Source organism: Trichosurus vulpecula, chromosome 9 (assembly GCF_011100635.1).
Source record: "Trichosurus vulpecula isolate mTriVul1 chromosome 9, mTriVul1.pri, whole genome shotgun sequence".
Taxonomy (NCBI): Eukaryota; Metazoa; Chordata; class Mammalia; order Diprotodontia; family Phalangeridae; genus Trichosurus; species Trichosurus vulpecula.
In genome coordinates this window covers 65523023-65536303 of record NC_050581.1, presented here as the reverse complement: position 1 = coordinate 65536303, position 13281 = coordinate 65523023, and the positions used below count along the sequence as shown (strand labels likewise).

Genomic DNA, 13281 nt, shown 5'->3' with positions numbered 1-13281 from the left:
TTTTTTTTTTTGCAAAAAAAAAAAATTGTCATCTTTTCAAAGCTGTGCTGAAGTCCCATCACCAATACTAGGCCTTTCCTCATTTTCCCGTTTGTATTCCCCCTCCCTATAACTTTGTATTTATCTGTGTAGACATGTTGTATCCCCAGCCAGTAGAACGGAGAGTTCCTCGAGGGCAGGGGTTATTTGATTTGGTTTTGGTACCCCCAGTGACTAAAACATGCCTTGTACATGGTAGACACTTAAGAATTCCTCACTAAACTGAACTGAATTTCATATTCCAAGTTCTGCCTTTGACCCAAACTTGGCTGTGTGACCCTGGGCAAGTCACGTAACCTCTAAGTATTCCAAGAACTCTCTTAGACAATAAATTAACTAGAAGGTGCCAAAATACATGGGTGAAGGAACTTCCTTATCCCAGGAGCTCCCCATACCAATGAAATCCTGAATCCAGGCCCTGTCTCCACCATCGTGCCTTGGATCACTAGTACCCCATGTATAACAGGCAGGTGATAAAAAGTTGTTGCCTGTTTCCCCAGAAGTGCAAAGCCAACATCTAGTCTTTTCCTTCCTAATTGTTCTCAGCCTATCATCCCCACAGCAGTCACAAATTCCAAAAGCATGGACTCCACTGCATTACAATGCTGTAGTTACATTTTAAGTTCTGCCGTGAATCACAGATAAAGGGGGGGAAAACAGATGGTATGAAAAATAATATCTGACCTCCTTCTGAGAGCCAATCACATAGAATGTCTTCCCTTCATACTTCAATTTGCAGACATCCGGCCTAGGGAAAGAAAATCTCTTTGGGTAAGGAGAAAAAAAATGGCCATTAACAAGGGTAAGTGGCTTTCCTGGAGGAATCTGGCTGCCTCACAAATGCCAAACAGGCCATTCTGAAACAAGATGTCATCTTATTATCAGTGAAGACCCGATGAGTGGCGAAAAATGGGAAAGGGAATTACACAGCAATTTTCTTCCTGAGAGACGATTCCAAAGGTGGCTCAAAATTACCTTGTTGCTCAATTTTTCATTGTATGTGAGCCACCATCCTTCAGAGAATTTTGAGGGGCATTGTGTACATTGCCAAAATGAAACTTGTTTTGGTCCAGACCTGTTATTTCATCAGTGTGGGGGACCCCTCCATTGATGCAAATCAGCAGCTCTTCTGTAACTTAGAGTTTTAGAGATGCCTAGGGCACTGAGAGGTTAAGTGACCAGGGTCACGCAGCCATGTGTCAGAGGCAGGATATGATCCCAGGTCTTCCTGGCTGTATTCACTGTATTCACTATGCCTCTATTAGCAATCATATCAAGATTTATTTGTGGCTTTATTTGGGGAAGTGGAAAAAAATAGTCATTTCAAGTTGGGGTGGATGAAATAATATGGTATCTGGCTTCTCTACCTCTCCCTCTCTCTCTGCCTCTCTCTCTCTCTCTCTCTCTCTCTCTCTCTCTCTCACACACACACACACACACACACACACACACACACACACACACACACACACATACTTGAAAGACCAACCATTCATTCCTGCCCTCCATCTGCATGGAAAAATTGTTTACATTTTCACCAAATTAGAAACACAACAGTGAATGGCAAAATGAGGGCAGAACAATGATTTCCATATTGTTTTGAACGGTTATTCCAATGAAACTTTCCTGCAAAGCTAGCCTTGGCTTACCCTAAGGTGGGAGAGTGGTTATGAAGAAATGAGCAATAATGTTGTTTCCACTTATAAAATCAAATATTGCCTGCTCTAGACTGAACCATGGATGGATTTGTGAGTAGATAAAAGGTAGCAAAAGGATTAACAAAGATCAAGTTAGTTTGGATTTGGGAGAAAACCATGTAAAGGCTGTAGAGCCACATAGTTAATCTTTCTGAACAGAAGGAAGAGGAAGAACAAGGTCCCTCAGCTCTGGAATTCAGGTAATGTAGGAATTGTGGGAACTGAGTGAACCACACTGATACCATCTTGTGACTCAAATCTGGATCTAGCCCAGTTCCTTTTCTATTCAGTTATGGGTCTAGTCCAATTTCTGTCTTGTGAGAAAACATTATTCAATTATAGGAACTGTAAGAAAACCTAATTGCATTGTTTAAACCCACCCTTTGGGACTGAGAAGCTGGACCACCTTTACCTGTTGTTTAGAGATGCTTAACTAAAGATCTAGGTTGTGTTGACCAGAAACCCAGTCAGATCTGAAGATTGAGGCAAGGAGTTTTCTCACAACTCATCTCAAACAACCCGTATGTGTTATCTGGTCTAATACTGGTCAATAAGTTATTGTTCCCATGTTCCTTTGATTGAATACAAATAATTGGGGGAAGTAGGACACCTTTTTGTAACTTCGGGGAATCGTACCTGTTTCCTCCTCCCAACTCAGAAAGCTCCTAATCTTTCCTCCAATTAGAAATCAGATTACCTAATTTTGTATCCTGATTTATACCTTGTTAATTGTTTTCTTTTAATTAATTGCCCTTATTTGATTTATTGTTTTTAATGCACAAAAACTTGTCTCCCCCTGTATTCAAGATCCAGTGCCAAGCTGAGGAGGCCTAGTTCCGATTTGTTAGGCAATTGGCATGCAATGCTTAATAAATCAATATGCTCAGAAGCTCCAATCTTTGTCCCTTCAGTCATTTTAATCAATCCACTCACCACAGTAATAAATATATAAGAGAACAGCAAGAGGAAGACCCCATTATAATTTTTTTGGATACTACCAGCATTAAATTTTAAGAACCACAGTGGCACAACAAAAAGCTCAGTGGAACAGGGCAAATGGGCTGAGCTATTTTTCATTCACCAAATACTTATCAAACACTGTCTAAGTTCCAGAGGTTGGTTTGCAACTTAAGTCTTGGGTTCAACGTTGGGAGCAACCTCTTATGTCTGCTTAGGAGTGAAAAGGAGAGTATATCACAATGAGTTCCACAGTCAAGAATCTGGGTCAGTAACTATTCAAGACCCTTGGGGATTTTGCTCTGGGCCACTCCAGTCTTCCTGTAGAAGACTGAATAGGGCAGAGGCATCTCCAAACCAACCCTTTCTTCGTGAAGTTCTTTGGTGAACAGGAAAAGACCACTCTCCACCCAGGCAAGCTAACCCTTCACTGAAGTTAAGAGGAGTTCTAACTGGTCACCATAAAGCTGGTTAACTTATCATACTTGGCAACTTGTTTAGCAAAGAAGGGGATGAGGCTTTGAGCATATGTTTGTATATGTTAAAACTGGTTAAAAATGAGATGGACTTCACTAGAGGGGAAAAACACAGGAGGATCAAGCAGGTTCAAAAAGGAAATCCTATGTCCCTCATGTGGTAAATAAAGCCTGCTGCGAAAGATTGACAAGGAGCTAGCTAAAACAGACGGCATCTAAGTGCAAATGAGGGCTTTGAGCAAAGATGGGCAACTGCCAATGATGCAACATGCAAGAAGATACCATGAGAGACACTTTTTGGTATTATTTTTATAAATATGTATGTTCAAAATGGCAATACATAAATCCTTTCACTTCCTGTCATGTGGTGATTAATTTTGAGACGTTTCATTCATTCATTGTATTTGTATCCTCAGCACCTATAGCACAGTGTCTGACACAGAAATGGCTAATAAATACTTAATGATTGATTGATAAATCAAATCCCACACGTCACAATGATGAATTGTAAGTCACCAGGAGCTCGATTTTCATATTTTGCCTCTTCCCAGTTCTGGTCTTGAGAACATTAATTTTGGAAGAAAAAACAATTCTGGAATACAATTTCTTGGGGTCAGCTGCAGTGGAAGAAGCAGGGAAAGGAAAGGGTGAGTATAAAGCTATGATTTTCAACTGAGTGCGTACCAGGGAAGAAAATGATAGGAAGTGATTTTTTTGTTTGTTTTTTTAGTGAAATCAGGTATGAGAAAAAGGAAGATGTGAACAAAAGCCCCTGCATGGGCAGTAAGTGAAGAACACATTAATTGGTCAGAGGTAAGTCAGCTGGAAAAGTGAGGAGCAAACACAAAGAGGAATTTCGGCAGAAAGAAGGGACCTGGAAAAGAAAGATTTCTACAAAGCAGTACAGGGAGGAATCCAGAAGAGAACATAAACCCTAAGGTGGAGGCTGTGCTGTGTGCAGAGACAACACTTATAAATTAGAACCGAACCCAATTTAGAACAGAATACCAGCCAGTATGGAAGAACTGGTTCCAAGGAAGGACTGGATCATAAGATTATTGTTAAAAGGCACTTTATAGGTCACCTAATCCAATATTCTCACTTCACAGAAGAGGAAATTGAGACCCAGAGAAATTAAATGACTTGACAAGGTTACCCAGGCTACCAAGTGACACAGCTTGGATTTGAACCCAAGTCTATTGCTCTTTCAGCCACGTCACTAATTTGCGGCAGGGTGAAATGAGTTTAATCCAGCATACACAAGACAGACCTGGAAGATGTGTATTCCTTAAGAAACTTCACCCACATAGCTGCCTCATGGGTTCAGTGTAACATGATTTTAGGTTTTTTTTCTGCTGGCTAAGTATTCACAGTTTTCTTTCCATCTGTTCTTTTCTTTTTTAGGCAATCAAGGTTAAGTGACTTGCCCAGGGTCACACATCTGGTAAGTATCTGAGGCCACATTTGAACTCAGGTCCTACGTCCAGGGCCAGTGCTCTATCCACTAAACCACTTAGCTGCCCCTCCATCTGGTCTTCTAGAACCCAGGCTCCAATGTTTCACCATCCTTCTCACTCTCCACTGGAAGCACTTCAACTTATTAACATCCTTCCTAAAATGTGGCAACCAGAAGTGAACATAATCCTACAGATACAGTCTGATCAAGACAGAATAAAAGGGACTGTCATCTCCTTCACTCGGTCCAATGTGTCCGTCTCAGTGCAGCCAAAGATGGCAATAACCCTTTTGGCTGCCATGTTTATATTAAGACATTGAATTGACTCCAGGAAATCATATGACAGGGAAAGAAGAGCTGACTCCTCCTTCAGCCCCCTCATGAAGAGTATAGGTTCCCAAACTGGGCAATACCACCCCCCAGGAGGATGTCAGAATGATCCAGGGGGGCAGTAGTAGTCTCTGGTACAATTGGAGGGGGCAATGAATAAAAATAAGGGGGCAGTGGTAGCATAAAGAAGAGAAGAAAATTTTGAAAAACTGTTTGTACATGTTTTATCTGTTGTGTAACAGAGGTAAAATCATAGTGATTACATTATTTTCAAAATAAACACACAAAATGCAAGTTATAACCAGTGGTCAAGTCCGCCAACAGGTCTTAACAAGCAAGTGTTAGCATATGAGAGTGTAGTACACCATCAAGAAGTCTAGCATGCATCAGTAGGAATGTGTGCATGTAATGACTTGTTTACAACACGATTCTATATGGTTACATGATGCTATATTGCATCATCAAAATTTCAGTGCAAGAAAAAACCCACAAATTTACAATAAATTATTAAATTTAAGATGCATCATTTTCTTTAAAGAAAACATATTTTTTGAAGTGATGCAAATTTCAAAAAAAAAAACCCATTAAAGGGTTAAAGAAAGAAGAGTTCCAGGTGGGGTGCTGAGTAATTTTTTTAAAGAGGGTGGTAGGCCAAATAAGTTTGGGAACCTCTGATGAAGAGGAACTCACATATTTCCCAATGCCCACAGCAATATCAGGAAGAAGCTGGGTTGGGAATAAATATAGAATGGAAGACTATGAAATTATGAGCAATGCATTAACCTAAGCCAAGCTGCTCATATGAATAAGACTATGTAGCTATAATTTAACTACCTATATGGGGTGTCCCAAAAGTCTTAGGTAAGTTGTAAGTTATTAAAGCGTTAAAGCTACTACTTAAGCTATTAAAGTATAAATGTGGACTAAGACTTTTTGCAATACTCTATGTATAATCTGAATGCTGAAATGGACTTATATTCTAGCAGAATAAGATTTGTAGTGAAACCAGTTTGGAAGGAGATGAACTCCATCCCTTTTTGCAAATGTTAAGAAAACATTATTAAATGATATGAGTTTGAAACCTTTGGACTAAAAGAAAGATTTTATTAGTCTTAATTACCAATTCTGAAGCAATGTTCTGGAATGAAATCTTTCTACCCTATCTCCAGGCCCCTCTCTTCTGATCAGCCCAGGAAGGACCCTCAATGTAGTAGGTTAAAGTAATGACCAGAATGAGAAAAAGAACAAGTCATTTTTTATGTAAATTAATGACATTTTTATGTCAATTATGTCAAATAATGTTAATTATGTCAATTAATTTTATGTCAATTAATTCATGTCAATTAATTAGTATCTCTTGCATTCTCCTTTGATGAACTGGAAAGGAGAATACCTAAAGGGAGTGGTCCAAGAGGGGTTGAATGGTTATGAGAAAATATATACCCTGCAAGGGTATGCCAAAAGTTAAGTGATTTCTGATCTGCCTGATGAAATAATGTTAACTGAATTTCACCCAAGTTCTATTAGATGCTTTACCACATTGTGAAATTTCCTTTGTTTAGGAATACTATAAATTGCTATTTGAAACTGGTTTGATAGACACTTTCAAAGTTATGGAATAATTCTGCCCACCTTTACTCCTCTCTCTAAGGAGATATGCTTAGATTAGAACAATCTAAGTTAAAAACTCTGGTTTATGGAAAGTTTGTGACTAAAACCCAGAGCAGAGTTTTTCTTCCATGCCAGTTAACTAGGTTCTAAGGTCCCAACAGAGGAAGTATGCTGAAGAGAAATAAAGAGGGAAAACTGTGGTCCCAAATTTCACTGGAAGAGGTCCTTTCCATTTGCAAAGTAGCAGGAAAAAAAATTATTAGAGGCAAAATATTTGATGACATGTTTTCAAAGAAGGCTCTAGGTCTCTTTCATCCCATCTAAAGTCTGGATATTCTGCAGACTTAAATGTAAGACCAGTGGGAAAAGGAAGAGAATTTGGGTGCAGATGAGGAAAAGTTCATGTAGTGCTTTCATACCAACCATTTTCAACAGTTATTGGGCTATGACACAGCCCTAAGGACCATGGGAAAGTATGAGGTGATAGCATTAACATGTCTACCTGGGGTTACCAAATTACGTCTAAGGAAAGGGAATAGATCCAATAAGGATGATGTATTTTCAGAAAATTGGCTGATATATAATTCTACATTTCACAAAGAGATGGTATATGAAGAGAATATAATTGTAGCACCACGCTTTTGTTGTAGCCAAGGGCCAGGAACAAAGTGCCTCTCAACTGGGGAATGGTAGAACAAATTGTGGCAAATAATTCCAACGATATATTGCTGAAGTGTAGGAAATGATGAATATGACAGCTTCGGAAGACTTGTGTGTACCAAAGCATGGAGAAATGAGAACACCTTAGTCAAAAACTACAGTAATGTAAAGGAAACATTGAAAGAGCAGAGAATGAGAAATATGGATAGACTTGTATGAACTGATACAGAGTGAAATGATCAGCCTCCAGAGGACAACTTATCCAGTGACCCTAATAATGAGGTGAAGCAATTCAGAAAGATCTTAGAACTTTAACTAAAACAAGGATCAATAAAGACATGAAAAGACCGATGATAAGAACCCTTGTAGTAGAGCAGAGGTTCCCATACTTATTTGGCCTACCACCCCCTTTTCAAAAAAACATTACTCAGTGCCCCTCTGGAAATCTACTTTCTTTAACACTTTAACATTTTTTTAATTTGCATCATTTCAAAAAAAATTTTTTTTGAGAATGACACATCTTAAATTTAATAGATTATTGTAAACTTGTGGTTTTTTCCTGCAATAAAATTTGATGACTCAATATTGCATTACTATATGTAACCATATAGTATTGTAAGCAAGTAATTACACATGCATATTCCTGCAGATGCATGCTGGACTTCCTGACAATGCTCCACATGTTTGCCTGCCAACACTTGCTTATTAAGACCTCTCAGCGGACTTAACCACTGATCGGTTATAACTTGCATTTGGTGTGTTTATTTGGAAAATAATGTGATCACTACAACTTTAATTCTGTTACACAACAGATGAAACATGTACAAATGGTTAAAAAAAAGACTGATGATGAAGCAGTCTAATGGTAGTAGGATGAGGGACCTCAAATGTGGCCAATATCTTGATTTGTTTTGCTTGACAATACATAGTATTTTTTAAAGGGAGGGCTTCTACTCAAGAGTATAGGAGAGATAGGATTGTGGGTAATGATGTATATGTAAAAAGAATATTAACAGAGTATTGTAAAAAGATAAATTATAAAATGCAATTTTACAAAATTTAGAAATACATAGAAGAAAAAAGTTCTGAAGAAGTCATGGAAGTGAATAGTATGTTTTTTTAAGAAAATGAACTGTAAATAAATGCTTACGGTTCATCTAGGGTAATTTTTCATTTTTCTTTTGTAGCTGAATGTTTTATGATGGATATATTTAGCATAAAGAAGGAAGGAAAGAGAGAGAAAAGGAAGGAAGGAAGGAAGGGAAAAAGGAAAGAAGGAAGAAAGGGAGGGAGGGAGGAAGGAAGGAAGAAAGGAAGGAAAGGAAGGAGGAAAAGAAGAAGGGAGGAAGTGAGGGGGGTGGCTAAACAGCTTCTTTGGGAATCTGGGACGCCAGGGATATTCCTCTTGCTTGCCTTCACACACCCCAATGATCATCTCCTATTACCCTAGGAATAGCAGTGAGGAGAGTTGTGGTATAGGTATTCCTAGGGTATTATATTTGACTGTAACTGAACTTGCTGCCCTGGAACCAGGAAGGTTTTCCCTAAGGGGTTGGGCCATGATGAAAGACATATCCAGGATCCTTAGAAGCTATATCTCTGGAAAAACCCTCTGCACCATTTCCCCTCTCTCAGAGTGTGTCTAGCCAGAATTCCAAAACCCTGATAGTGACACATGCTCACCCCCAAACATGATTCTCTACTAAAACAATGTAACAACCAAGGAATTCAGTTTGTATTTCACTCATGAACTACAATTGCTTTATACTGAAGTGTTAGGGCAAAGAAAACTGGGTATTATGCTTTCAGTGTCTTAAAACATGCAAAAGTTTTTTTTTCTATTAAAGCACAAAAAATAATTTAATTTTCCAACTACTGAAAGAAACACTTACCATTTTAACAAGTGGATTCTTTTATTTCCCTGGAATACGACAAACCCTGTAGCAGTGAATCCTAAAAATGTCGTCGTCCCTGTTGAATCCTTAAAAAACAATTAGAACTTTTTTAAAAAATTAAAATAAATAGCATAATATGGCTATGTTGCCCATAGGCCAGGTTAATTCCTATTAGGATAGGCCACTGAGCAAATGCTTCCATAAGCTTTTCTGAACAGTGAGATTTGTGAGAGCAGAGACTCACAGGGAATGTTGGCAAAGGTGGCCAAAAATGGGGCACAGACAAAAGCTCCTCTTTCTCCCCACTGTTATCTCCCTACAAAACAGGATATCCTACAGACAAGTTCACAAAAGCATTTTGATGTCTCATTGTGAGTCCTTGGACTGGAAGATAAAATTGCTTAAAAACAATCACTGCCTCATGCGTCCACGTAGGTTTAGCCATATTGCTGTTTCTTAGAGGTAACAAGATACCATGCTAATCTCAGTGATTAAAAATTGTAAGTGGATACCTAACTAATTAGGATTTCCCCAGGATATCTAGTGCATAAAGGATAAGAATTTAAAAGGAATAGTTTTTAGCTAGTATAGACAATAGGCTCACAGAGCTATAGCTGGAAGAGAAACCTTCTACTCCAACTCATTTTATAAATGAGAAAACAAGGCCCAAGGAAGTTAAGCTATTTGTTCCGGATCATACAGGCAGTGAGTCAGAGAGGCAGGATTTGAATTAAGAATGTCTGATTTCAAAGACTGTTCTTTCCACCGCACCGTGCTTTAACGCCCAGGAAGTTCTGGAAACCAAGTATGTCATATGCTAAGCAAAGACAAAGCACCCCAAAATTTCTGAACTAATGGGAGTTAGAGTTCAAGTTAAGATCGACACCCAAGTAGATACAAATCACATCTTAGTCTGCCCAAGACTGACTTCTTTGTCTATATTTGAAATTCTGTCTAATGTGTCCATTACTACCTTCATAGTTAAGACAAGATTCTAAGGATTAAGTTAGGAAAGCACAGAGGGTCAGTTTTGTGGTTAAAACTAAATTCATTAAATAGATATTGGGTAGGGGAGGTTAGAGAGGGGAGGACAGAACAAGTCACTGCATATGCCAGGGTGAACTATATTTCCAGAGCCCTATGACAGAGCACTGGCTCCAGAATCCAAAGACCTGAGTTCCAGTTCCACCTCTGACACTTTACCACCTCCGTGACTTTGAGCAATCTACTTTACTTCTCAGGGACTCGGTTTCCTCATCAATAAAACAAGGCAGTTGGACTGGGTGCCCTCTGAGGTCCCACCCACCTTGCCACACAATGATGACTCAGTAAGTGTAATTCAAAGGCTTATTTTGACATGTCTGTCTGATCCCCTGTGGTTGGCTTGGCATGCTGAACAGTGAGCACACTTTGTTCTCATAAAACATTCCTTCAAATACATAAAAAGGCTTTTAGAGCATGCTCAAAAGATGAGACTTTTTCAACCAGCTAAATAATTTACATGTGGAAACACAAAAATCAAAAATATCTTGTGTTTCCATATCACAAAAATCAAAAATATCTTGTGTTTCCATATAGCTTCTAATTTTTCCTTCACCCACTTCCCAACTCGTTCTTTGGAAACTCATTAATGTCTATACTAGCATTAGGATCACAGATTTACAGGTGGAAGAGAACTCAGGTCACCTAAGTTCAACCCCTTTCATTTTATGGTTGAGAAAACAAAATTCCCACAAAGCAAAATTTCTTGCTCAATGTCTGAAGGTGAAAAAGCCAGCCTTTGAACCCAGGAACTTGGACTCCAGATCCAGTAGTCTGTCCATTACAAAAATCATTAGGATTCCTTTGACCTTAGAGAACAAGCTGTCTGTTTGATGAGCAAACAATTTCTAAGTGACAAAAAAAAATACAGACCAAGTGGATCATGTTATCACAATTAAACAAGAAAGACATTAACCTACACTCCTTGTCTCCCTGTGGAGGGGCCAGGAACACTTGGAAGCAACTCTGAAGTATGTTATGACAACATACTGCTAGGGGAGACCGGCCTTATCCAGAGTTCTCAGAGAGTGGAGGCCATGGGTTGGAGGATGGCCATGCTTACAGATCTGTGTTCTTTCCTGATGCAGAATACTGCTTTCACCGGATATTCCTTAGGAAAGGACCAGAGAGGCTGGGTACTACGTGTCTGGCTAGCAGGACCACTTGCTACCCAAAAATCACCCTGCTAGACATTATGCTGTCTATATTTTAGTATGTATTTATTGCTCCCCCCATCAGAATGTAAACTCCTCGCAAGTAGGGCTTGGTGTCTAGCACAATGTCTGTTCTATAGACGGTGCTTCATAAATATTTGTTGATTGAGAAATTACCTTGCAGGGATGGGGATCCACCCCATAGGTTTCCAAAGTATGTGCTTTCAGTAGTAAGTTAAATTCAGCAACTGGAGGACTCTGGCCCCTGAAATGACACAAGAAAAGGGTGGTTAATCATGAAAAGAATAGAAAATATGTCTCACTTCATTCAATAGACCGTAGTTGCCAGAAGCAGATAGGGAGAGAAAAACCCATCTTCAAAGGCAATCACTTGAACTAAACCCTATTTATCATCAAGAGTTGACCTTCCAAAAAAATGTCTGCTCCTATGTTGTTCTCTGGCTAATCTTTCCACATTTAACCTAGTAGTGTTTGATGTACGCTTCCTGAGCACTCTTGTGACCCATACAGTTAATCAAGATTATCAACTAACTTACAAATACAGCCAGGCAAAGTCAATCTCAATATGAAATGAACCTCAGCAACTGTCCTTCCCAACTCATTTCAGATTATCCAGAGTAAATGACATTCCTTTCAGCTTAGGGGGATAAACACAGCAATCACGTTACAAGACCAACTAAGACACAGAGCTAAAAATAGCACCCCAGTGGGAGAAATCATCCTTTCCATCAGAGACTCCTATTTTTTAAGGGATGTCTTATTCCTGTAAGACCTGTACTATCCTTCAAGAATAGATTCAGGAAAAATGCTATAGTTTTGTTTTCATTGGGTTTTTTTGTTTCTTTGGTTTTTTGCTTTAAAACCTTTTGAAACCAAGATCAGTGCCAAGGTCACGTCTTCCAAATCCTAACACCATTCCAATAAGAGCAGTATTTTCAGCACGTCACACTGGATTCATGAGGAGGTACCAGATGACTGGGTATTCTTCCCAGTTGGGACTAAGCTCTTAATCTAGGCTCTGCCATTTAAAAATAATAACGGCTAACATTCATATAGCTCCAAGATTTGGAAAGAACTTTACATACGTTATCTCATTTGATCCGCACAACAACCCTAGGAGGTAGGTGTTATTATTAACCCCATTTAACAGGTGAAAGAAGTGAAGTGGTTTCCCCAGAGTCACTCAGCTATTAAATGACTGAGGCAGTATTCGAACTCAGGTCTTCTGGACCCAAAGTGCAGCATTCTCTCCACTGGGCCATTTACTTGGCCTGTGATCCTGGAGAAGTCATTTAACCTCTGTGGGGCTCAGTTTACAATTTACAGCCCTTTACAAACTAAAATTCTATGAATTTAAAATCCTTTCTAGAGCTACAAAATCCCAGAGAAAGAAAACAGAACAAAAACAGAATGATTTAGAAAATTCCATTTCCCCAAAGGAGTTTTTCATTCTTATTTTAAAAGAAAACATCAATGCATTTGCGATCTCATCTATAAGGATAACTTCCCTCTGCTGGTAGCGATTGCAGTCCATCCACACTCATCTAGTCCTGGGCCATTCTTGTCCTTGTTCCCTCCCGGATACTCCAGGGATCCAGAGGTCATAGGGTCATAGATCTAGAGCTGGAAGGGACCTCAGAGGCCCTCTTGTCCAGCTCATTTCACAGATGAGGCAACTGATGACCAGAGAGGCTAGGTTATTTGCCCACGGTCAAAGAGGTGAGATTTGAACAAGGTCTTATACTCCTTAGCCAAATTATCTCACCACTGTATTATGTTGGGAGTGAAAATAAATACTTAGCTAACTAGTAAACATCTAGTTAATTAAAAAACTAGCAACACTTTCTATTTCTTGGTTTAAAGCATGAGCCCATGATTTCATCATCCTAAGGAACTCTCATGATGTAAGTTTTCTCCATTGATGTAGACTGGCAACTCAAATTT

General features: G+C 39.1%; 1 protein-coding gene across 1 annotated transcript in view; it reads right to left on the bottom strand.

Annotated features, from left to right (window-relative positions):
* The window catches only part of FRMD3 (FERM domain containing 3), a 334062-nt gene that overhangs the window by 54308 nt on the left and 266473 nt on the right, over positions 1–13281 (bottom strand). Inside the window, exons 7-9 of the mRNA XM_036739138.1 lie at positions 11494–11581; positions 9119–9207; positions 724–787 (exon numbers count right to left, since the gene is read on the bottom strand). Coding sequence (XP_036595033.1) covers positions 724–787; positions 9119–9207; positions 11494–11581 — 241 coding nt within the window. The remainder of the gene's footprint in view (positions 1–723; positions 788–9118; positions 9208–11493; positions 11582–13281) is intronic.